The 26,053-nt window shown below is 48.4% G+C and overlaps 2 protein-coding genes across 2 annotated transcripts in view; one reads left to right on the top strand and one right to left on the bottom strand.

The window, feature by feature from the left end:
* Positions 1 to 13,774, bottom strand: part of mapk15 (mitogen-activated protein kinase 15) — a 116,998-nt gene extending 103,224 nt beyond the window's left edge. The window contains exon 1 of the mRNA XM_060825756.1: positions 13,715 to 13,774. Coding sequence (XP_060681739.1) covers positions 13,715 to 13,774 — 60 coding nt within the window. The remainder of the gene's footprint in view (positions 1 to 13,714) is intronic.
* Positions 13,775 to 16,407: 2,633 nt separating this feature from the next.
* The window catches only part of LOC132816260 (plectin-like), a 295,683-nt gene continuing 286,037 nt past the window's right edge, over positions 16,408 to 26,053 (top strand). Inside the window, exons 1-2 of the mRNA XM_060825757.1 lie at positions 16,408 to 16,463; positions 19,991 to 20,031. The gene's annotated coding sequence lies outside the window, so the exon portion shown is untranslated. The remainder of the gene's footprint in view (positions 16,464 to 19,990; positions 20,032 to 26,053) is intronic.

Consider the following 26,053-nt stretch of genomic DNA (forward strand, 5'->3'; position numbering starts at 1 on the left):
CCCCCCCCCTTTCCCCCCCCCTTTCCCCCCCCCCTATCGGTGGAGGACAGGCGAGGTGCTGTGAGGAAGGGGATGTGAAGACCGAAGGAGAACAAGAGGAGAGAATGCGTGTGGTGTGACAGTGAGAAAGGAGTGAAGGAGGGAGTGGGCGAAAGAGTGCTGGAACCGAATCAGTCGCTGGTTAATATTTTCCTCATGTTGTGTGCCCATAAACTGGTTAATGGGATCCAGATGTCCTGTGCCCAGAAAGGAGAATGGTATCCAGATGTTTGTCTGCTTCCCACTCTCATTGCCCACTGAGTTGGATGGAATTTTCCACCTCCCAGCTAAACGATCGTTTCAGATTGAGCTGATTGGTTGTATTTTATTTTGCTTTCAGACTGAAGATGGAGTGTTTGCTCTGAATATTTTTTGCAGTTCCCTGTAATACTGTGTGCTGGTTTGGATTGGCAAAGCCTGTGGAACGTGAGTCACTCAGAGAGAGAATGTGTGTGTGGTGTTTGTGGGTTGTGATTCTGAATTGGCTTTTGTAAAATTCTCTGCTGATTACATTTTTCTTCAAATAATTTACTCTCTTCCTTCAACATGATCCCACTTTGAACAATTTCCTTTTCTCTAAACCTTGCCTCAGTCGTTCACAAACTCTTCAACCCTTTCGATCTCCTCATTACTCTCACATTCCTTCGTGGAATCCCTAATCATTTCCTGAAAATTTACTCATCAGACCTCATTAGTCAAGAATAGGATCCCAAACGCTCCCTCATAACAGTCACAGAGATCTACTGCACAGAAAAAGACCCTTCAGCCCATCAAGTCTGCACCAATTAAAACTGTTTAACTATTCTAATCCCATTTTCCTGCACTTGGCCAGCAGTGTTGTTTACTTTGACATTGCAAGTGTACATCTAAATGCTCTTAAATGTGTTGGGGGTTTCTGCCTCTATGACCATTACAGGCAGTAAGTTCCAGATTCCCCCTGCCCTCTGGGTGAGGAAAGGTTTCCTGCATATCCTCTGTAGGCCTTACTTGCAATCTATCCCTCCTTGGCCATTCATTTCTCCATCAAGATGGAAAGGTTCCTGCCTGCCCTGTCTGTGCCCCTTATAATTTTAGACGTCTCAATCATGTTGCCTCAATCTCCTCTGCTCCAAATAAATCAATCCCTTCTTTCCAATCTCTCCTCAATACTGGAACTGTCCAGAGAGACAGTGAGGACTGCAGATGCTGGAGATCAGAGTCGAAAAGTGTGGTGCTGGAAAAACACAGCAAATCAGGCAGCATCCGAGGAACAAGGGAGTCAATGTTTCGGGCATTGACCCTTCATCCTGATGTCGACTCTCCTGCTCCTCAGATGCTGCCTGACTGGCTGTGCTTTTCCCACATTGAAACTCTCCATCCCAGGCAGCATCCTGGTAAATCTCCTCTGCACCCTCTCCACTGGGTGCGATCACCTTCATTCAGAACTGCACACGTTGGCTGGTGCCGAACCCCCAATGTTTTATACAGTGTCTCCCTGCTCTGAAACTCCAGCCTTCAGTTAATAATGACGAGTAGCCCATATGCCTCCTTCACCACTTTATCCACCTTCCTGTGATACCTTAAGGAGGATCCCTCTGACCCGTGGGGATTCCCAGGGTCCTACCTTCCAGCACATACCCCCTTGCCTTGCCTGTCCTGCCCAAGTGCATCACATCACACTTATCCATACTGAATTCGGTTAAACACTGATCAGCCCATATTTTACTCAAACTGAGCAAAAGCCAGGATGTATCAGGGCGCAGTTAGCCCATTAAGAGATGTAATTGGTAATCATGTGTCCGACTGGGACAGTCTCCCACTGCTCTGGATCTTACACATGAACTAACTCAGTCGGATGCTGTCACATGACCTTCAGGTGAAATGTACAGAAATGCACTTTCGGTATCAGTCAGTATCATGACATCTTGTTATAATTTTGATTGCATGCAACAAAACAAACACCCCTCATAGAAACTCGTACTCTACATTCGAAGATTATTACCTGGATTATCCTTGCTACCCTTCTTAAATAAGGGGACACCATTAGCAATTTTTCCAGTCCTCCGGGACCTCACCCACATTAAAGGATGCTGTTAAATATATCTGTTAAAGCCCCAGCTATTTCCTTTCTTGCTTCCCTCATTGATCTGTGGGGGAGATGAAGTTACCAATAATTGTATGATAAGTATGCTGCTCTGGTCATCAATTTAACATTTGAATTAAAAGCTAACTAAATCAACCGAAAACAAAAACACACTGATCTGCCCATCTGTATCCTCCTGTAATCTAAGGCTCACCTCCTTACAATTTCCTGCCCACCAATTTTTGTATCATCTACAAACATACTGATCAACTCTCCTACATTCAGGTCTAAGTCATTGATGTAAACCACAAACAAACACCGAGGGCCCCAGCACTGATCACTGCAGAACCCCTCTGACACTCAGGCACTGAAGGAGTCCTTGTCCAACTGCAACTAGATCTGATCCGGGCTTGCGCTGAAGTGCACAATTCACAGGCAGTTACTACCTCCAATAAGAGACATTCTAACCACTTCCCCGTGACAATGAATGCTGTTACCATCACTGAATTCCCCTATATGAGCATCCTGGTGGTTCCCATTGACCAGAAACTGAACTGGATTCACCACATAAACACATAACCATCACCAGTGGATCACCCGTGTTTTTCAACTGATTAATTTATGTACATCGCCCATTGAAGGCAATGCAGACCATCTAAAGTGAGGGCGAAAACCAGTTTAGATAATTTCTCATTAAACTGTCCAGAGATATTACGACCCATCTCTGTAGTAGATGGAACTGGACCCCACCCCCAGCTCAGAGATACAAAGTGGTCTGAGAGTTCCTTTTAATTCATTTTTTCAACTGCCTCAGTGTATGTGTTCAATCACTCTGGCATAACATCTGGATAACCTACCCAGGAACCTTCAACATTGAAAGGGTTCCCTTTTCTCTTTTCTGTATCCAGAAATACTCTGACATAAAAGTAAATGATTTTTATCCCCATCACCAGAACATCCATGGTATTTTTTTCATCCGTTAACCAGGAGATCTCTCATGTTTTCCAACTGATTAATTTATATGCAAAGCTCACTAAAGGCAATACAGACCATCAAAGGTGAGGGTGAAAACTAGTTTAGATATTTTTAATCAATCAATCATTCTTGGATCCTGGAGAACTACCAGAAGATTAGAAAATGGCAAATGTGACAGCCCTATTCCAAAATGGAGGAGGCAAGAAGTGGGTAACCATTGGCCAAGTGGCCAAGTATCTATCGTTGGAAAAGAATTGGAATCAATTATGAAGGCCTCCAGTCTGAAAAACAACCCACCACCACCCTCTGTCTTCTAACTTTGAGCCAGTTCTGTATCCAAATGGCTAGTTCTTCCTGTATTCCATGAGATCTAACCTTGCTAATCAGTCTCCCATGGGGAACCTTGTCCAACGCCTTACTGAAGTCCATATAGATCACATCTACTGCTCTGCCCTCATCAATCTTCTTTGTTACTTCTTCAAAACACTCAATCAAGTTTGTGAGACATGATTTCCCACACACAAAGCCATGTTGACTATCCCTAATCAGTCCTTGCCTTTCCAAATACATCTACATCCTGTCCCTCAGGATTCCCTCCAACAACTTGCCCACCACTGAGGTCAGGCTCACTGGTCTATAGTTCCCTGGCTTGTCCTTCCTGCCCTTCTTAAACAGTGGCATGTACATCCTGTCCTGAAGTGCCACAAGGATCGGTGCTGGGTCCTGTACTTTTTGTCATTTACATAAATGATTTGGATGCGAGCATAAGAGGTACAGTTAGTAAGTTTGCAGATGACACCAAAATTGGAGATGTACTGTACAGCGAAGAGGGTTCCCTCAGATTACAACAGTATCTGGACCAGATGGGCCAATGGGCTGAGAATTGGCAGGTGGAGTTTAATTCAGAAAAATGCGAGGTGCTGCATTTTGGAAAAGCAAATCTTAGCAGGACTTATACACTTAATGGTAAGGTCCTAGGGAGTGTTGCTGAACAAAGAGACCTTGGAGTGCAGGTTCATAGCTCCTTAAAAGTGGATAGTGAAGAAGGTGTTTGGTATGCTTTCCTTTATTGGTCAGAGTATTGAGTACAGGAGTTGGGAGGTCATGTTGCGGCTGTACAGGACATCGGTTAGGCTACTGTTGGAATATTGCGTGTAATTCTGGTCTCCTTCCTATCGGAAAGATGTTGTGAAACTTGAAAGGGTTCAGAAAAGATTTACAAGGATGTTGCCAGGGTTGGAGGATTTGAGCTATAGGGAGAGGCTGAACAGGTTGGGGTTGTTTTCCCTGGAGCATCGGAGGCTGAGGGGTGACCTTATAGAGGTTTACAAAATTACGAGGGGCATGAATAGGGTAAATAGGGAAAGTAAATCAAATTCATCCGCCGACATTTCCGCCACCTCGAAAAAGACCCCACCACCAGGGATATATTTCCCTCCCCACCCCTTTCCGCCTTCCGCAAAGACCATTCCCTCCGTGACTACCTGGTCAGGTCCACGCCCCCCTACGACTCACCCTCCCATCCTGGCACCTTCCCCTGCCACTGCAGGAACTGTAAAACCTGTGCCCATTCCTCCTCCCTCACCTCCATCCAAGGCCCTAAAGGAGCCTTCCACATCCATCAAAGTTTTACCTGCACATCCACCAATATCATTTATTGTATCCGTTGCTCCCGATGCGGTCTCCTCTACATTGGGGAGACTGGGCGCCTCCTAGCAGAGCGCTTTAGGGAACATTTCCGGGAAACCCGCATCAATCAACCACACCGCCCCGTGGCCCAACACTTCAACTCCCCCTCCCACTCTGCCGAGGACATGGAGGTCCTGGGCCTCCTTCACCGCCGCTCCCTCACCACCAGACGCCTGGAGGAAGAACGCCTCATCTTCTGCCTCGGAACACTTCAACCCCAGGGCATCAATGTGGACTTCAATAGTTTCCTCATTTCCCCTTCCCCCACCTCACCCTAGTTCCAAACTTCCAGCTCAGCACTGTCCCCATGACTTGTCCTACCTGCCTAGCTCCTTTTCCATCTATCCACTCCACCCTCTCCTCCCTGACCTATCACCTTCATCCCCTCCCCCACTCACCCATTGTACTCTATGTTACTCTCTCCCCACCCCCACCCTCCTCTAGCTTATCTCTCCACCCTTCAGGCTCACTGCCTTTATTCCTGATGAAGGGCTTTTGCCCGAAATGTCGATTTTGCTGCACGTTGGATGCTGCCTGAACTGCTGTGCTCTTCCTGCACCACTAATCCTAAATAGGCAAAGTATTTTCCCTGGGGTCGGGCAGTCCAGAACTAGAGAGCATAGGTTTAGGGTGGGAGGGGAAAGATATAAAAAAGACCTAAGGGGCAATGTTTTCACGCAGAGGGTGGTACGTATATGGAATGAGCTGCCAGAGGAAGTGGTGGAGGCTGGTACAATTGCACCATTTAAGAGGCATTTGGATGGGTATATGAATAGGAAGGGTTTGGAGGGATATGGGCCGGGTGCTGGCAGGTGGGACTAGATTGGGTTGGGATATCTGGATGGGTTGGACTGAAGGGTCTGTTTCCATGCTGTACATCTCTATGATGTAAGTAATAGCAGGACACTCGGAAAATCATAATCTAATCATGCAGGGTCAGCAGAGCGTCACGAAAGGGAAATTGTATCTGACTAATTTATTAGAATATTTGAGGAAGTCTCAACCAGAGTGGATAGAGGGAACCAGTCGATGTGTTACCATGGATACGTCATATGATAAGAGCCCGTGGTGTGGAGGTAGTATATTGGAATGGATAAGGAATTGACAAATTGCCAGGAAACAGCGAGTGGGATGTCGGGTTCTTTTTCAGGTTAGTGAGCTGTGACCAGTGCAGTCCCACGGGATCAGTGCTGGGACTGCAACTGTTGACAATATAAGTGAAAGACTTGGAGGAGGAAATGAATGTACTGTTGCCAAATTTGCAGACGTCACAAAAGTAGGTGGAAAGGCAGGTTTGAAGAGGAATGTAGACTGTTTACAGAGAGACGTTGATAGATAGTGAAGTGGGTAAAGAGTACGGAGAAAGTGGTGCATGGGTGGCACAGTGACTCCGTGGTTAGCACTGCTGCCTCACAGCGCTAGGGACCCGGGTTCGATACCAGCCCTGGGTGACTGTGTGAAGTTTGCATATTCTCTCCCTGTCTGTGTGGGTTTCCTCCCACAATCCAAAGATGTGTAGGTCAGGTGAATTGGCCGTGCTAAATTGCCCGTCGTGTTAGGTGCATTAGTCAGGGGTAAATGGGTCTGGGTGGGTTACTCTTCGGAGGGTCGGTGTGGACTTGTTGGGCCGAAAGGCCTGTTTCCACACTGTAGATAATCTAATCTAATCAAAAAAGTCTAACAAAGGAAAATATGAAGTTGTTCATGGTGTAGCGTTACTCGCCGAGCTGTCGGTTTGATATCCAGATGTTTCATTACCTGGCTCGGTAACATCATCAGTGGCGACCTCCAAGTGAAGTGAAGCTGTTGTCTCCTGCTTTCTATTTATATCTTTCTCCTGGATGGGGTTCCTGGGGTTTGTGGTGATGTCATTTCCTGTTCATTTACTGAGGGGGTGATAGATGGGTATCTAGATCTATGTGTTTGTTGATGGCGTTGTGGTTGGAGTGCCAGGCCTCGAGGAATTCTCTGGCATGTCTTTGCTTACGGGTAAAAACAATGACTGCAGATGCTGGAAACCAGACTCTGGATCAGTGGTGCTGGAAGAGCACAGCAGTTCAGGCAGCATCCAATGTGCAGCGAAATCGACATTTCGGGCAAAAGCCCTTCATCGGGAATAAAGGCAGTGAGCCTGAAGCGTGGAGAGATAAGCTAGAGGAGGGTGGGGGTGGGGAGAAAGTAGCATAGAGTACAATAGGTGAGTGGGGGAGGGGATGAAGGTGAAAGGTCAGGGAGGAGAGGGTGGAGTGGATAGGTGGAAAAGAAGATAGGCAGGTAGGACAAGTCCGGACAAGTCATGGGGACAGTGCTGAGCTGGAAGTTTGGAACTAGGGTGAGGTGGGGGAAGGGGAAATGAGGAAACTGTTGAAGTCCACATTGATGCCCTGGGGTTGAAGTGTTCCGAGGCAGAAGATGAGGCGTTCTTCCTCCAGGCGTCTGGTGGTGAGGGAGCGGCGGTGAAGGAGGCCCAGGACCTCCATGTCCTCGGCAGAGTGGGAGGGAGAGTTGAAATGTTGGGCCACGGGGCGGTGTGGTTGATTGGTGCGGGTATCTCAGAGATGTTCCCTAAAGCGCTCTGCTAGGAGGCGCCCAGTCTCCCCGATGTAGAGGAGACCACATCGGGAGCAACAGATACAATAAATGATATTAGAGGATGTGCAGGTAAAACTTTGATGGATGTGGAAGGCTCCTTTAGGGCCTTGGATAGAGGTGAGGGAGGAGGTGTGGGCACAGGTTTTACAGTTCCTGCGGTGGCAGGGGAAGGTGCCAGGATAGGAGGGTGCGTCGTAGGGGGGCGTGGACCTGACCAGGTAGTCACGGAGGGAGCGGTCTTTGCGGAAGGCGGAAAGGGGTGAGGAGGGAAATATATCCCTGGTGGTGGGGTCTTTTTGGAGGTGGTGGAAATGTCGGCAGATGATTTGGTTTATGCGAAGGTTGGTAGGGTGGAAGGTGAGCACAAGGGGCGTTCTGTCCTTTTTACCCCCTTCCCCCACCTCACCCTAGTTCCAAACTTCCAGCTCAGCACTGTCCCTATGACTTGTCCGGACTTCTTTTCCACCTATCCACTCCACCCTCCCCTACCCCCAACCTATCACTTTCATCCCCTCCCCCACTCACCCATTGTACTCTATGCTACTCTCTCCCCACCCCCACCCCCCTCTAGCTTATCTCTCCACGCTTCAGGCTCACTGCCTTTATTCCTGATGAAGGGCTTTTGCCCGAAATGTCGATTTTGCTGCTCGTTGGATGCTGCCTGAACTGCTGTGCTCTTCCAGCACCATTAATCCAGAATCCATGTCTTTGCTTAGCCTGTCCCAGGATAGATGTGTTGTCCCACCCGAATTGGTGGTTTTTTTCATCTGTGTGTAGGGCTATGAGGGAGAGAGGGTCGTGTCTTTTTGTGGCTAGCTGGTGTTCGTGTATCCTGGTGGCTAACTTTCTTCCTGTTTGTCCTACGTAGTGTTTGTGGCAGTCCTTGCATGGAATTTTGTAGACGACATTGGATTTGTCCATGGGTTGTACTGCGTCTTTTAAGTTTATTAGTTTATGTTTGAGAGTGTTGGTGGGTTTGTGTGCTACTAGGATTCCGAGAGGTCTTAGTAGTCTGGCTGTCATTTCTGAAACTTCTTTGATGTATGGTAAGGTGGTTAGGGTTTCTGGCTGTGTTTGGTCTGCTTGTCGTGGTTTGTTCTTGAGGAATCTGTGGACTGTATTTTTTGAGTATCCGTTCTTTTCAAATATGTTGTATCGGTGGTTCTCCTCTGTTTTCCGAAGTTCCTAGAGGCCTGGCACTCCAACCACAACACCATAAACAAACACATAGATCTAGATACCATCTATCAAACCCTCAGAAAATGAACAGGAAATGACAGTGCTCCCTTGTGCTCCCACAAAGAGGTTGAACAGTTCATCCACTTTACCAACACCTTCCACCCCAACCTCAAGTTTCCCTGGACCGTCTCAGACTCCTCCCTCCCCTTCCTAGACCTTTCCATTTCTATCTCGGGTGACCGAATCAACACGGACATTTACTATAAACCGACCGACTCCCACAGCTACCTGGACTACACCTCCTCCCACCCTGCCCCCTGTAAAAACTCCATCCCATATTCCCAATTCCTTCGCCTCCGCCACATCTGCTCCCAGGAGGACCAATTCCAATACCAACCAACCCAGATGGCCTCCTTCATCAAAGACCGCAATTTCCCCCCAGACGTGATCGACGATGCCCTCCACCGCATCTCCTCCACTTCCCGCTCCTCCGCACTTGAGCCCCGCCCCTCCAATCACCACCAGGACAGAACCCCACTGGTTCTCACCTACCACCCCACCAACCTCCAGATACATCATATCATCCGTCGTCATTTCCGCCACCTCCAAATGGACCCCACCACCAGGGATATATTTCCCTCCCCTCCCCTATCAGTGTTCCGAAAAGACCACTCCCTCCGCGACTCCCTCGTCAGGTCCACACCCCCCACCAACCCAACCTCCACTCCCGGCACCTTCCCCTGCAACCGCAAGAAATGTAAAACTTGCGCCCACACCTCCTCCCTCACTTCCCTCCAAGCCCCAAGGGATCCTTCCATATCCGTCACAAATTCACCTGCACCTCCACACACATCATTTACTGCATCCATTGCACCCGATGTGGCCTCCTCTATATTGGGGAGACAGGCCGCCTACTTGCGGAACGTTTCAGAGAACACCTCTGGGACACCCGGACCAACCAATCCAATCGCCCCGTGGCTCAACACTTCAACTCCCCCTCCCACTCCACCGAGGACATGCAGGTCCTTGGACTCTGCCATTGCCAGACCATAGCAACACGACGGTTGGAGGAGGAGCGCCTCATCTTCCGCCTGGGAACCCTCCAACCACAAGGGATGAACTCAGATTTCTCCAGTTTCCTCATTTCCCCTCCCCCCACCTTGTCTCAATCAAATCCCTCGAACTCAGCACCGCCCTCCTAACCTGCAATCTTCTTCCTGACCTCTCCGCCCCCACCCCACTCCGGCCTATCACCCTCACCTTGACCTCCTTCCACCTATCACATTTCCAACGCCCCTCCCCCAAGTCCCTCCTCCCTACCTTTTATCTTAGCCTGCCTGGCACACTCTCCTCATTCCTGAAGAAGGGCTCATGGCCGAAACGTCAATTCTCCTGCTCCTTGGATGCTGCCTGACCTGCTGAGCTTTTCCAGCAACACATTTTCAGCTCTGATTTCCAGCATTTGCAGTCCTCACTTTCTCCTATATTGACTTCAGTAAAGCATTCGACAAGGTTCCCCATGGGAGACTGGTTAGCAAGGTTAGATCCCATGGAATACAGGGAGAACTAGCTATTTGGATACAGAACTGGCTCAAAGGTAGAAGACAGAGAGTGGTGGTGGAGGGTTGTTTTTCAGACTGGAGGCCTGTGACCAGTGGAGTGCCACAAGGATCGGTGCTGGGCCCTCTACTTTTCATTATTTATATTAATATTTGGATGTGAGCATAACAGGTACAGTTAGTAAGTTTGCAGATGACACCAAAATTGGAGGTGTAGTAGACAGTGAAGAGGGTTGCCTCAGATTACAACAGGATCTGGACCAGATGGGCCAATGGGCTGAGAAGTGGCAGATGGAGTTTAATTCAGATAAATGCAAGGTGCTGCATTTTGGGAAAGCAAATCTTAGCAAGACTTATACACTTAATGGTAAGGTCCTAGGGAGTGTCGCTGAACAAAGAGACCTTGGAGTGCAGGTTCATAGCTCCCTGAAAGTGGAGTCACAGGTAGTTAGGATAGTGAAGAAGGCGTTTGGTATGTTTTCCTTTATTGGTCAAAGTATTGAGTACAGGAGTTGGGAGGTCATGTTGTAGCTGTACAGGACATTGGTTAGGCCACTGTTTGAATATTGCGTGCAATTCTGGGCTCCTTCCTATCAGAAAGGTGTTGTGAAACTTGAAAGGGTTCAGAAAAGATTTACAAGGATGTTGACAGGGTTGGAGGATTTGAGCTACAGGGAGAGGCTGAACAGGCTGGGGCTGTTTTCCCTGGAGTGTCGGATGCTGAGAGGTGACCTTATAGAGGTTTATAAAATCATGAGGCACATGGATAGGATAAATAGACAAAGTCTTTTCCCTGGGATCGGGAAGTCCAGAGCTAGAGGGCATAGGTTTAGGGTGAAAGGGGAAAGATATAAAAGAGACCTAAGGGGCAACTTTTTCACGCAGAGGGTGGTTCGTGTATGGAATGAGCTGCCAGAGGATGTGGTGGAGGCTGGTACAATTGCAACATTTAAGAGGCATTTGGATGGGTATATGAATAGGAAGGGTTTGGAGGGATATGGGCCGGGTGCTGGCAGGTGGGACTAGATTGGGTTGGGATATCTGGTCAGCATGGACGGGTTGGACTGAAGGGTCTGTTTCCGTGCTATACATCTTCTAAGATCCCTGTAAACAGAAGCCCCCATCTCTGACATCCATGTTTTCTATATGTGTCTGTCCTTGTATGTGAAAGGGGAAGTCTGTAAAGAAATGAGAATTTTAACTGTTAGAGCTATATACTGATGGTTCACAATTGTTTACCTGTAGCTAGAGTCTATTCATTGTAATACATAATTGTTCTTGATGTAGAGAAACTTGTTTTGACCTTTCTGTCAACCTTGGGTTGGAAATCAGGTAGATTGAGACTTTTGCATACTTATTTGAAAATGTTTTAACTCTCGTGGTGGCTCTGGGAATAACAGGGCTTGATTTCTAGCATGTTACCCCAGTAAGTTCTGACAACTAATATATTTGAATTTTCAAAAGATGTTTGACAAACTACCACACATTAGGCTCCATAATAAGGTCAGAGCCCATGGTGTTGCAGGTTGGACATTGGCATGTAGAGAGGTTTGGCTAATGACTAAAAGACAGATAAACGGGTCATTTTCAGGTTGGCAACCTGTAATAAAAGAGGTGTGACAGGGACCAATGCTGGGGCCATAATTGTTTCCAGCACCTGTATGATATCACCAAGTTGAGGAGATAATTGCTGAAGATGACCCAAAGGTCAGAACCTCACTGGAGCCTGAGCAATGTGGGCTCTTGTGAGACATGTGGCAGAGTCATCCTCAGCAAACTGCCGACTGCACATGTATCAGTGAGAGCAATCACAGCGATGGACGGTGTCAGTAACAGAACTACCAAGCAGCACCTGCTCAACAATAACCTGCTCAGTGATGCCCAGTTTGGGTTCCCCCAGGGCCACTCAGCTCCTGACCTCATTCCAGCCTTGGGTCAAACATGGACAAAAGAGCTGAATTCCAGAGGGGAGGGGAGAGGGACAGCCCTTAACATCAGGGCTTCATTCAACTGAGTGTGGCATCAAGGAGTCCTGGCAAAACTGGAATCAATGGGTATCGGTGGAAGGGTGTCTCTACTGGTTGGAGTCACACCTGACACATAAGAAGATGGTTGTGGTTGTGGAGGTCACCCATCTCAGCTCCAGGACATCTCTGCGGTCTGTAGCAGTCTGTTTATTTCCCTCGTGATGGTCCCCTCACCAACTGCCACAGGCCCATTCCAGCAGTTAAGTCCTTGAGGACCTGACCAGCTCAATCAGTAATGCTGTTGCCAAGCCACTCTTGGAGGCAGACATTGAAATCCCCCGACCAGGGACATTTTGTTCCGTTGCCAGCCTCAGTACATCCTCGCGGTGATTTGGAGGTGCCGGTCCTGGACTGAAGTCACAAAACACCAGGTTGTAGTGCAACAGGTTTATTTTTAATCAAGTTTTCAGAGCGCTGCCCCTTCATCAGGTATGGCTCAGCGTGAGGGGGCACTGACTCACCAGCCAAGGGAGGATGGCATGGAGCAATTCAGCAGCAGGTTTCCTTACCTTTGTTTGACCTGATATCTGGAGACTTCATGATGTTTGGAGAGTCCAATGTTGAGGACCCCCAAGGCAACTCCCTGCTGACTGTGCCGTCCCCTCACCTGACGATGGGACAGATGTGTCCAGGGATGGTGATGGTGGTGGTGCCTGGGACATTATATGAAGAATTTGGGTGAAATAGATTTTGTTGACAAATTGTGATCTTGTGGTGATTGTGATGGGTCAGGTGGGCAGTTGGAAGGGCAGTGTTCAGCGAGTTTGAGCCCAACAGCAGAGATGAGAGCGTCAAAGAACAAAGAAGATTCCAGCACAGAAACAGGCCGTTCGGCCCTCCAAGCTTACACTAATCCAGATCCTCTACCTAAACCTGACGCCTATTTTCTAAGGATCTGTATCCCTCTGCTCCCTGCCCACTCAGGTATCTGTCTAAATAATTTTAAATGATGCGATGGTGCCTGCTTCTACCATCTCCGCTGGCAACACCTTCCATAGAACACAGACCATTCCAGCGCAGTACAGGCCCTTTGGCCCTCAGTGTTGCACTGACCTGTGAGACCAACCTGAAACCCATTCTAACCTACACTATTCCATTCACATCCATATGTCCATCCAATCACCATTTAAATGTCCTGAAAGTTAGTGAGTCTACTACTGTTGCAGGCAGTGCATTCCTCGCCCCTGTTACCCTCTGAGTAAAGAAACCAGCTCTGACATCTGTCCTGTATCTAGCACCTCTCAGTTTGAAGCTTTACCCACTCATGCTAGCCATCGCTATCTGAGGAAAAAGGCTCTCCCTGTCCACCCTATCTAACCCTCTGATTATCTTACATGTCTCAATGAAGTCACCTCTCAACCTTCTTCTGTCTAATGAAAACAGCCTCATGTTCATCAGCCTTCCCTTCATTCAAGGTAACATCCTGGTAAATCTCCTCTGAACCCTTTCCAAAGCTTCCACATCCTTCCTGTAATGTGGTGACCAGAACTGTACACCACGTGCGGTCACACCAGAGTTGTGTACAGCTGCAACATGACCTCATTGCTCTGAAACTCAGTCCCTCTACCAATAAAAGCTAACACACCGTATACCTTCTTAACAACCCAACCAGCTTGGCTGGGCACCTGATGTGCAGCCAGTTCTTTACCCATCTAGCTAGTATACCCTGGACCCCAGGCGCATTCACTTTCTCCATCAGCCGAACATCAGATGGTGTGTGCTGAGGGAGTGCTGCACTGTCGGAGGGTCAGTGCTGAGGGAGTGCCGCACTGTCGGAGGGTCAGTGCTGAGGGAGTGCCGCACTGTCGGAGGGTCAGTGCTGAGGGAGTGCCGCACTGTCGGAGGGTCAGTGCTGAGGGAGTGCCGCACTGTCGGAGGGTCAGTGCTGAGGGAGTGCCGCACTGTCGGAGGGTCAGTGCTGAGGGAGTGCCGCACTGTCGAGGGTCAGTGCTGAGGGAGTGCCGCACTGTCGGAGGGTCAGTGCTGAGGGAGTGCCGCACTGTCAGAGGGTCAGTGCTGAGGGAGTGGGAGGGTCAGTGCTGAGGGAGGTTCTGTGCTGAGGGAGTGAGGGAGTGGGCACTGTCGGAGGATCAGTGCTGAGGGAGTGCCACACTGTCCGAGGGTCAGTGCTGAGGGAGTGGGCACTGTCGGAGGGTCAGTGCTGAGGGAGTGCCGCACTGTCGGAGGGTCAGTGCTGAGGGAGTGCCGCACTGTCGGAGGGTCAGTGCTGAGGGAGTGCCGCACTGTCGGAGGGTCAGTGCTGAGGGAGTGCCGCACTGTCGGAGGGTCAGTGCTGAGGGAGTGCCGCACTGTCGGAGGGTCAGTGCTGAGGGAGTGCCGCACTGTCAAGGGTCAGTGCTGAGGGAGTGCCGCACTGTCGGAGGGTCAGTGCTGAGGGAGTGCCGCACTGTCGGAGGGTCAGTGCTGAGGGAGTGCCGCACTGTCGGAGGATCTGTGCTGAGGGAGTGGGCACTGTCGGAGGATCAGTGCTGAGGGAGTGCCGCACTGTCCGAGGGTCAGTGCTGAGGGAGTGCCGCACTGTCGGAGGGTCAGTGCTGAGGGAGTGCCGCACTGTCGGAGGGTCAGTGCTGAGGGAGTGCCGCACTGTCGGAGGGTCAGTGCTGAGGGAGTGCCGCACTGTCGGAGGGTCAGTGCTGAGGGAGTGCCGCACTGTCGGAGGGTCAGTGCTGAGGGAGTGCCGCACTGTCGGAGGGTCAGTGCTGAGGGAGTGCCGCACTGTCGGAGGGTCAGTGCTGAGGGAGTGCCGCACTGTCGGAGGATCAGTGCTGAGGGAGGGCCGCACTGTCGGAGGGTCAGTGCTGAGGGAGTGGGCACTGTCGGAGGGTCAGTGCTGAGGGAGTGCCGCACTGTCGGAGGGTCAGTGCTGAGGGAGTGGGCACTGTCGGAGGATCAGTGCTGAGGGAGGGCCACACTGTCCGAGGGTTAGTGCTGAGGGAGTGGGCACTGTTGGAGGGTCAGTACTGAGGGAGGGCCACACCGTCGGAGGGTCAGTGCTGAGGGAGGTCCCTGTCCATAAACCCCTTGTGAAAGGTCACTACTATAACACAAATCCCACTCAGGTTCCCTACTCTATCTTTACCCCTGACTCATGCACCTAACACCACGGGCAATTTAACGTGGCCAATTCACCCTGACCTGCACATCTTTGGACTGTGGGAGGAAACCGGAGCACCCGGAGGAAACCCACGCAGACACGGGGAGAATGTGCAAACTCCACACAGTCAGTCATCCAAGGGTGGATTTGAACATGGGTCCCTGGTGCTGTGAGACAGCAGTGCTAACCACTGAGCCACCATGCCACCCTTTGCTGGTCGCTCCTGTAGGTGACATTATTGACTCTGTGCCATCAGCTCATGGACTGTTGGCCTCAGGACCTTCCCTCTCTCTCTTACCACTGCCTGCTAGGTGCTTTCGAATGTGTTCTGTTCTCCCTATACTACTTGCCCTGGTCTGCGGGCCCCCTGCATTTACATCCCACTCCCACCATTAATCCGACCACAAGGAGGTGGGGGCTGACAACAGAGACATGGGAACACCACCCCCTGCAAGTTCCCCTCCCAACCACTCACCACCCTGACTTGGAAATATATCATTGTTCCTTCCTTCAGTGTCGCTGGGTCAGAATCCTGGAATTCCCTCCCTAAGGGCATTGTGGGTCAACCCACAGCACACGGACTGCAGGGGTTCAAGAAGGCAGCTCACCCCCACCTTCTCAAGGGGCAACTTGGGATAAGCAATAAATACTGGCTCAGCTAATGACACCCAGCTCCTGTACAAAATGAATAACCAACCTCCGTGCAACTTATGCTCTTTCTGTTCCACCCCTTCAACCTCACTCCTTTCCTGATCTATTGTTCAACTGGACCAGCAACTTTCCGTGTCACTGGGAGCCTGACAGAGCAGAATGGGTTAACACTTCATCCACTGGTTTAGGGCGGTGCCTCTTTCTCTGGCTTCATCCCTCTGTTTGCTTTCCAAATATTTTCAAGAAACAGCCTCCAATTTTCCACGTGGACCAGACAATAACTCCTGCCTCCCTTCCCAGTTGTGATCACATTCTCACAGCCTTCCACTGGCACAGCAGCACACGAAGGGTTAACACATTGTGGGGTGGGGAGGGCCGGAGCTGTGGGAAACACTGCTTGGGGACTGTCTAGAGAATGTCTGTCACTGTCCCCAATATTGCACTCGATTCTGGATGGTTGCAGTTCCTCTGTGTCTCGGGCCTAGTCTCCTTCACTCTGACTGTCTGGCTCATCTTTCTGTTGTGTGGCTTGAGGAGCGAACATCAGGAGCACATCTGGATCAGTACCTGGACAGGTAAGAGAGAGGGAGGGACAGGGGCATGGGGCAGGAGGAGGAAGCTGGGGCAATGAAAAAGTGAGGGAGGAACAGACAGAGAAAAGGCAAGCACCTGACTAGAAATGGGAGTGAGTGTGTTACCTGCTCTGTGAATGAAGACAGGATTCTTTATACCGAGAAAGATGCTCGCTTCAGACATGAACGAGGAAGGAAGGTAATTTGCTGCCTGTCGATCGATAAGGTCTGGGCCCCTGTTGGATCCTGCAGTTAGACTCTGGTGTCAGAAGGAGGCCTCAGAGACCAGGCAATTCACTGCAAACAGTCACCATCCCAAAGATCAGACAGCATCAAGCTGGACAAGAAATCAGCTCCTCTCTCTCTCTCTCTCTCTCTCTTCCCCCATCACAGGTTCAGCAGCACACCCAGACAAAAGCATGTGTACCTTCCGCATGGCTACTTCAGTCCCTACTCTCTCCTCACTGCTGTGTACAGTGAGCCCAGGGTCACACCAGCCTCCCCAGACCAGCACATGGGGAGACTCAGCCCCGCTCCAACTCTAACGCAGAGCCCCTCCCTCATTCCAAGGCAAACATCAGAGGCACAGTCTTCTCAAACCCCACATTCTCAAAAAATACACAACCGACTGGGATTTCTGAGAATTCAGCTCCAATCGTGACATAGCCACGCTTTCTAACTGCCTCAACCACACCCACCACTAAAAACATCTGACAGGGAGCAGGGAGTCACTCTGTGAATGTCACCAGCAAGTTCAGAGGGACCTTGGGCTGTTTATCCACAGGTCCCTGAAGGTGGCAGGCCAGGTTAAGAAGGTACAAGGAACACTTGCCTTTTCCAATCATGGCGCAGATTATAAGAACAGGGAGGTTATGTTGGAGCTATGCAGGACTTTGGTTAGATCACAGCTGGATTGTGGTGTGCCGTTCTGGTCTCAGCACTGTAGGAGGGGTCTGATTACACTGGAAACGGTGTCGATGAGATTCACCAGGATGTTGCCTGGCATGGAGCATATTTACTATGAAGGGAGGCTGGATAAGCTCAGGCTGTTTGGAGCAGAAAAGATTGAGGGAGGACTTGACAGAGGTGTGTAAGATTCTGAGGGGCATGGACAGGGTGGATGGGAAGCAGCTGTTCCCCTTGGATGAAGGGTCAGTGACAAGGGAGTATAATGTTAGGGTGTAAGGCAGGAGGTTCAGTGGGGATTTGAGAGGTTTATCATCCAGAGAATGTCTGGAATGTATTGCTGGGGTTTTGGGGGGTGGGCGGGTATTGGTCGTGGTAGTTGAGTTGGGATTTCTCACTATCTTTAAAATAGATGCAGTTAAGCAATTGCAATGTCATAACAGGAGAAAGTGAGGATTGCAGATGCTGGATATCAGAGCTGAAAATGTGTTGCTGGAAAAGCACAGCAGGTCAGGCAGCATCCAAGGAGCAGGAGAATCGACATTTCGGGCATAAGCCCTTCCTCATGCCCAAAAAGTTGACTCTCCTGCTCCTTTGATGCTGCCTGACCTGCTGCGCTTTTCCAGCAACACATTAGCACTGCTGAGGGCGGCACGGTGGCACAGTGGTTAGCACTGCTGACTCACAGCACCAGAGACCCGGGTTCAATTCCCGACTCAGGCGACTGACTGTGTGGAGTTTGCACGTTCTCCCCGTGTCTGCGTGGGTTTCCTCCGGGTGCTCCGGTTTCCTCCCACAGTCCAAAGATGTGCGGGTCAGGTGAATTGGCCATGCTAAATTGCCCATAGTGTTAGGTAAGGGGTAAATGTAGGGGTATGGGTGGGTTGCGCTTCGGCGGGTCGGTGTGGACTTGTTGGGCCAAAGGGCCTGTTTCCACACTGTAAGTAATCTAATCTAATCTAATCTTCAGCTCAGAATTGTCATAACATTCATGGCTATGAGCCTCGTGCTGGAAAGTGAGACTCAAGTGGGTTTGGCAGAACAGACGTGATGGGCCGAAAAGCGTCCTCTTTACTGAATGATCAGTGTCAAGCACAGAGTAAAGCTCTGCCTATACGGTAGTGCCTCGACTTACAAACTTAATCCGTTCCGGGACCCAGTTCGCGAACTGAATCAATTTTTCCCGTTGTTTGGATAGCGTAAGAATGCTTGGACGGCTGTTCACAGCGCACGCGCCAAAGCCGAATTGAATGAGATCACGCGGGGCCCGAGAGCTTTTGCGTTCAACAAGCACGTAGCAAAGCAGAACAATGAAACCACGTGGTCGCACACGGGCTTTTTGCATTCGTACCTTTGTTTGTACCTTGAATTTCGTACGTACGTACGTTGAAGCAAAATTTTTACGTACAATCATACTCGTAAACTGATTTGTTCATGAATGGGGTCGTTTGTATGTTGAGGCACTACTGTACCTCTATTTCAAACACTCCCAGGACAGGTACAGCACAGGGTTAAAAGGAGTGAATTTCAGAGATAAAGTGAGAGGGACAGCCCTTAACATCAAGGCTGCATTCAATTGAGTGTGGCATCAAGGAGCCCTGGCAAAACTGGAATCAATGGTTATCAGGGGACAAACTCTCCAGGGGTTGGAGTCTACCTGACACATAGGAAGATGGTTGTGGTTGTTGGAGGTCAGTCATCTCAGCTCCAGGACATCTCTGTAGGAGTCTCTCAGCGTGGTGTCCTAGGCCCAACCACCTTCAGCTGCTTCATCAATGACCCCTTCGTCAGAAGGTCAGGAGGGGGGATGTTTGCCAATGATTGTACAATGTCCAGCACCGTTCGGAACACCTCAGCTACTGATGCAGTTCATGTTTAAATGCAACAAGATCTGGACGATATCCAGGCTTGGGCTGACAAGTGGTAAATAATGTTCACACCACACAACTGCCAGGCAATGACCATCCCTAATAAGAAATAATCTCATATCTCCCCTTGACAATCAATGATGTTACCATTACTGAATCCACCACTCAATATCCTGGGGATTATCATTGATCAGAAACTCAACTGGACTTACCATATATTTAACGAGGAGGTACAGTGCAGGTTTACCAGGACATTGCCTGGAATGGAGCACTTGAGCTATAAGGAGAGACTGACTAGGCTTGGGTAGGCTAGGAGAAGACTGAGGGGGGACGTGATTGAGGTGTATAAAATTATGATGGGTTTGGACAGGGTGAATAGAGAGCAGCTGTTCCTCTTGCCCTTCATTGAGGGGTCAATCACGAAGGGGCATAGCTTTAGGGAAAAGAACAGGAGATTCAGAGGGTTTTGGGCAAAAAAACAATTTCATTCAGGGTGGTGGGAGTCTGGAATGCATTACCTGTGAAGGTAGTGGAAACTGGACATCTTACAACCTTTTAAAAATAATATTTGGATGAGTACTTGAAATATCACAACATTCAAGGATATGGGACAAGTGCAGGACATTGGGATTGGTGCAATTTTAATCGTAGTTATGTCAATGTAGACTTGAAAGATCGAAGGGATTTTTCTGCTCTGCATGAACCTATGAAATCTGAGACCATTGTCTTTAAAATTATTTCTTTCTTATTTTACAGGAATTGGTGAGAGGAAATTAAAGAGCAAGAGTAAAGTTGAGGTAAGGTTCAGATTGACAGCCTGGCTCTGGGCTGAACTCTGACTGGAATGGTCAGTGTGAGAGTGGGCAGTGACCATCAACAGAAACAGAACAAGCGACCACCACAATGGGAAACCATCTGACTGCATACCCTCGGCAGGGTTCTGTATCAAGAAGTTACAGGAACTACAGAGTACAACGGGACTGCTTAAAAGATTTAAAAACTTCTCACTATGCAGCTTTGCAGAGATGCTTCCCAAACATATGCCCAGTTGGGTTTCAATAAGCTAGTTATCATGCTGCCAATGTGCAACTCTGCTAGTAGATCAAAAAAACACAAAACCAACAATACGGGAATGTCTGAGGTTATGCCCTTTGTCTGGAAGAATAGGGAAAGGATTCAGAAATCTGAAGCACAAAGAGACTAGTTCAGGATAGTCTTGAGGTTAACATGTAGGTTCAGTTGGCAGTTAAAAAGGCATTCATTTTGAGAGGGCTAGAAAACATGAACAGTGATGTATTGCTGAGGCCGGGAAAGGCTCTGGTCAGACTGCATTCTGAATATTGTGAGCAGTTTGAGCACTCTGTTGAGGGAAGGATGTGCTGGTGTTGGAGGGGGTCCAGTGGAGGTCGAGAAGAATGATCCTGGGGATGAAGGGCTTGTCATATGGGGAGCGATTGAGGGCTCTGGGAGGATAGGGGGGAGTGGGGAAATCTTACTGGACCTTGCAGAATAAGGCCTTGGTAGAGTGGGATGTGGAGAATATATTTCAATAGTAGGTGAGACCAGGGCCTAGGGGCACAGCCTCAGATGAAAGGGATGACCCTTTAGAACTGAGATGGTGAGGAATTTCTTCAGCCAGAGGGTGTTAAATGTGTGGAACGTCTTGCTGCAGAGGGCTGTGAGGCCAAGTTATTGAGTGTATTTAAGACAGAGATAGATAGGTTCTTGGTTATAAGGGGATCAAGAGTTATGGGGAGAAGGCAGGAGAATGGGGTTGAGAAACATATCAGCCCTGATTGAATGGCAGAACAGGCTTGATGGGCCAAATGGCCTAATTCTGTTTTTATATCTTGTCACAATTGAGATGAACATTGACATAAGCAATCTGATAAAGGCACTGGAAAAGCAGCAGGGCCTTAGCCAGGCCACAGGTGGATCTATTTTAAAGGACAGCGCACGCATTCCGGAACAGCGAAGGGCTCGATACTGCTGAAGGCAACACTAACTCCGAAGCTCAGGAGTGGACTTGTGATAGGAATAGATAACCCGTTAATTGGTAATCCTGCAGACAGCATTAATGTTGGTTCACATCAAGCTTATTCAAGATAAAGCAAAAGCTTATACAAGAATTAAAATCTCAGTGTAGTGGTGAAAGTGATCGTGAAGGTTTCATTGCGAGTTGAGGTTGGTTTATTAGATTTAAAGGGAGGGTCAATTTGCACGACATTAAAATACAAAGGGAAGCTGGGCGTGCTGATCTTGGTGCAGCCAGCACATTTCCTGATGCTTTGACAGAAAGGGATGGGTACAATGTTGAACATTGATGAGACAAGGCTCTTTTAGAAGAAAATGAGTCGAGAATGTGGCGCTGGAAAAGCAGTCGGTCAGGCAGCATCTGAGGAGCAGGAGAGTCGATGTGGGCATAAGCCCTTCGTCAGGAATGGGGAGGGGGCTGAGAGATAAATAGGGGGCTGGAGATAGGGATGGGGCTGTTGGGAGGGTAGGTGGGATGGGATGGAGGTTGGGGGGCATAATTGTGATAGTTTGGTGGGGATGGTGGAACGGATAGGTGGGAAGGAAGATGGACAGGGAAACCAGGTCAAGAGGGTGGTGCCGAGTTGGAAGGTTGGATCTGGAATGAGGTTGGACCCGGAGAGGTATGGGAAGTGGTGAAGTCCGTGTTGATGCCGTGTAGTTGTAGGCTCCAGAGGTGGAAGATGAGGCATTCTTCCTCCAATTTGTGGGTGGCTTGGGTTTGGCAGCGGAGGAGGCCCAGGACTTGCATGTCCTTGGTGCAGTGGGAGGGGGAGTTGAAGTAGTTGGTTGCAGGGCGGTGGTGTTGTTTGGTGCATACAGACCAGAGTTGTTTCCTGAAACACTCCGCGAGTTGGCGTTCTGTCTGTCAAAGAGACCACAACGACAGCAACAGATATAATAAATGAGGTGGGTGGTTGTGCAGGAAAATCCCTGTTGGATGTGAAGTGATGCCCCAACAAGCGTACATTGCTGAGGAGGAGTCTTGGTCATGGCATAAATCTGCTCCCGAAAGGTTAACTCTGCTGCAAGGTGGTAATGCTACTGGTGATTGCCAGGTTAAGCCTATGCTTGTGCATTGTACTGAAGGTCCTAGAGTTTTCAAGGGAAAACATCACTTCCAATCATATCAACAATTTGAATGAGAATATAGGATGCATGGTTGGTAGTTTGCCAATGACACCATAATTGGTGATCGAGTGGACAGTGAAGAGGTTTATCTAAGAGTACAACATTAAAAATCACACAACACCAGGTTATAGTCCAACAGGTTTAATTGGAAGCACACTAGCTTTTGGAGCGACGCTCCTTCATCAGGTGATTGTGGAGGGCTCAATCCTAACACAGAAGTTATAGCAAACATGTGATGTAACTGAAATTATACATTGAAAAATTGATTGTCTGTTAAGCCTTTCACCAATTTGTACTTGCAGAGTTACATTGCACGTTGCTCAAAAACTGCATACATTCATGTAGAACTCTGTTATCTCACTTATTAGATTAGAATCAATCTAAACATCAGGTCATAGACAGAGAACACAGGGGGCTAACACCTTCAACATATTGTCTAGCTATCACCATTGTCAACAGCTAACCCAAGAATGCAACTTTAAAAAAAGGTTTTGTGATTTACACATGAAAGAAGTGAAACTATCCCTGTATTCTAACAGATGAAAGGCTAAACAGACAATCAATTTTTCAATGTATAATTTCAGTTACATCACACTGTAAATGTTTGCTATAAATTCTGTGTTACGATCGAGCCCTCCACTATCACCTGATGAAGGAGCGTCGCTCTGAAAGCTAGTGTGCTTCCAATTAAACCTGTTGGACTATAACCTGGTGTTGTGTGATTTTTAACTTTGTACACCCCAGTCCAACACCGGCATCTCCAAATTAAGAGTACAACAGCATCTTGATCAGATGGGCCAATAGGCCGAGGAATAGTGGATGGAGTATAATTTAGATAAATGTGAGTTGATACATTTTGGTAAGACAAACCAGGGCAGGGTTTATCCAACTAATGGTAGGGCCGTGTGGAATGCAGTTAAACAGAGAGAAGTAGGGGTAGACCGGGTGGTGAAGAAGACATTTAGCACACTTTGCCTTTATTGATTAGAGCATTGAGGAGAAGAATTCAGACATCATGTTGCAGCTACACAAGACATTGGTACTTTTGGAGCACTCTATACAATTCTGGCCACCCTGCTATCGGCATGATGTTATTAAAAGGGAAGGGTTCAGAAAAGGTTTAAGTTCGTAAGATATAGGAGCAAAATTAGGCCATTCAGCCCATTGAGTCTGCTGTTCCATTCAATTGTGGCTGGTATACCCCTCAACCCCATTTTCTGCCATCTCCCCATAATCCTGCAACCCATTACCAATTAAAACTCTGTCTTACTCCCCCTTAAATGTACTCACTGTCCCAGTATCCCCCGCACTTTGGGACAGCGAGTCCCACAGATTCACAACCCTTTGGGAGAAGTAGCTTCTCCTCAACTCTGTTTTAAATTTACTCTCCCTGATCCAAAGACTATGACCTCTGATCCCAGAATGCCCCACTAGAGGAAGCATCTGCTCCATGTCTATTTTATCCACACCTTTTATCGTATTGAGTACCTTATTTGATCTCCCCACACTCTTCTAAATTCCAGCGAGTATAGGCCTGAACTGTTCAATCTCTCTTCATGTGGTAAACCCCTCACCTCTGGGACTAACCTGGTGACCCTCCTCTGAACTGCCTCCAATGTCACTCCATCTTTCCCCAAATAAGGGACCAATACTGTACACAGTACTCCAGGTGCGGTCTCACCAATGCCTTGTACAGTTGCAACAATCCTTCCTTACATTTATATTCTACTCCTTTAGCTATAAAAGCCAACATTCCATTTGCTTCCTTTATTATCTGCTGTACCTGCACGCCTGTTTTCTGTATCTCATGAATGAGAACACCCAGATCCCTCTGTACTGTAGCACCCCAAAGTCTCCCCCCATTTAGAATATAGGTTGCCTTTTCATTTTTCCAACCAAAATGCATGAGCTCACACTTAACCACGTTGAACTCCATCGGCCACATTTTGACCGACTCTCCTAACTACCTACGTGCATTTGTAAAGTTCTTATTTCCTCAATGCAATTTACTGTCCCATTCTACCCTTTACAAGGATCTGACTGTGCCTGCAGTGTTTAAGTTATATGCAGAGGCTGGATAGGCAGGGACTATTATCCCTGAAGCACAGGAGACCGAGATGTTGACCTTATAGAGATTTATAAAATCATGAGAGGCTTAGATAAGGTGAATAACCAGGGTCTTTTCCCAGGATGGTGGAGTCAAAAACTAGCGGTCACAGGATTAAGGTGAGAGGGGAAACATTTAAAAGATATATGAGGAGCAACTTTTTCATGCAGAGAACATATAATATCGAACAGTGCAGCACAGTACAGGCCCTTCAGCCCTCGATGTTGTGCCAACTTTTTATCCTACTTTAAGATCAGACTAACCGACATGCCCTTCATTGTACTATCATCCATGTGCCTATCCAAGAGTCACTTAAATGTCCGTATGTATCTGACCCTACACCCATCACTGGCAGTGCATTCCACACACCCACCACTCTCTGTGTAAAGAACCTACCCCTGACATCTCCCCTAAACCTTCCCAGAATCACCTTCAAGTTATGTCCCCTCGTGATAGCCACTTCCACCCTGGGAAAAAGTCTCTGGCTATTCACTCTAATTATTATCATCTTGTATACTTCTGTCAAGTTGCCTCTCATCTTTCTTCGTTCCAATGAGAAAATTATTTCAATCAGGCATTTGATAAGGTTCCCCATGGTAGACTATTGCACAAAATATGGGATTGAGGGTGATTTAGTGGTTTGGATCAGAAATTGGCTAGCTGAAAGAAGACAGAGGGTGGTGGTTGATGGGAAATGTTCATCCTGGAGCTCAGTTACCAGTGGTGTACTGCAAGAATCTGTTTTAGGGCCACTGCTGTTTGTCATTTTTAAAAATGACCTGGATGAGGTCTTAGAAGGATGGGTTAGTAAATTTGTGGATGACACTAAGGTCTCTGGAGTTGTGGACAGTGCTGAAGGATATTGCATGTTACACAGAGACATAGATAAGCTGCAGAGCTGGGCTGAGAAATGGCAAATGGAGTTTAATGTGGAAAAGTGTGAGGTGATTCACTTTGGAAGGTGCAACAGGAATAAAGTGTACTGGACTAATGGTAAGATTCTCAGTAGTGTAACTGAGCAGAGAGATCTCAGTGTCCCTGCAAGTTGTCACCCAGGTTGATAGGGTTGTTAAGAAGGTATACAGTGTGTTAGCTTTTATTGGGAGAGGGATTGAGTTTCAGAGCCATGAGGTCATGCTGCAACTGTACAAAACTCCGCACTTGGAATATTGCATTCAGTTCTGGTCACTACATTATAGGAAGGATATGGAAGCTTTGGAAAGGGTGCAGAGGAGATTTACCAGGATGTTGCCTGGTATGGAGGGAAGGTCTTATGAGGAAAGGCTGAGGGACTTGAGGCTGTTTTCGTTAGAGAGAAGAAGGTTGAGAGGTGACTTCATTGAGATATACAAGATAATCAGAGGGTTAGATAGGGTGGACAGGGAGAGCCTTTTTCCTCAGATGGTGTCAGCTAACACAAGAGGACATAGCCTTAAATTGAGGAGTGATAGATACAGGAAAGATGTCAGAGTTGGTTTCTTCACTCAGACAGTAGTAGGGGTGTGGAATGGCCTGCCTGCAGCAGGAGTAGACTCACCAGCAGCTTT

The sequence above is a fragment of the Hemiscyllium ocellatum genome, chromosome 5 (genome assembly GCF_020745735.1).
Source record: "Hemiscyllium ocellatum isolate sHemOce1 chromosome 5, sHemOce1.pat.X.cur, whole genome shotgun sequence".
Lineage (NCBI taxonomy): Eukaryota > Metazoa > Chordata > Chondrichthyes > Orectolobiformes > Hemiscylliidae > Hemiscyllium > Hemiscyllium ocellatum.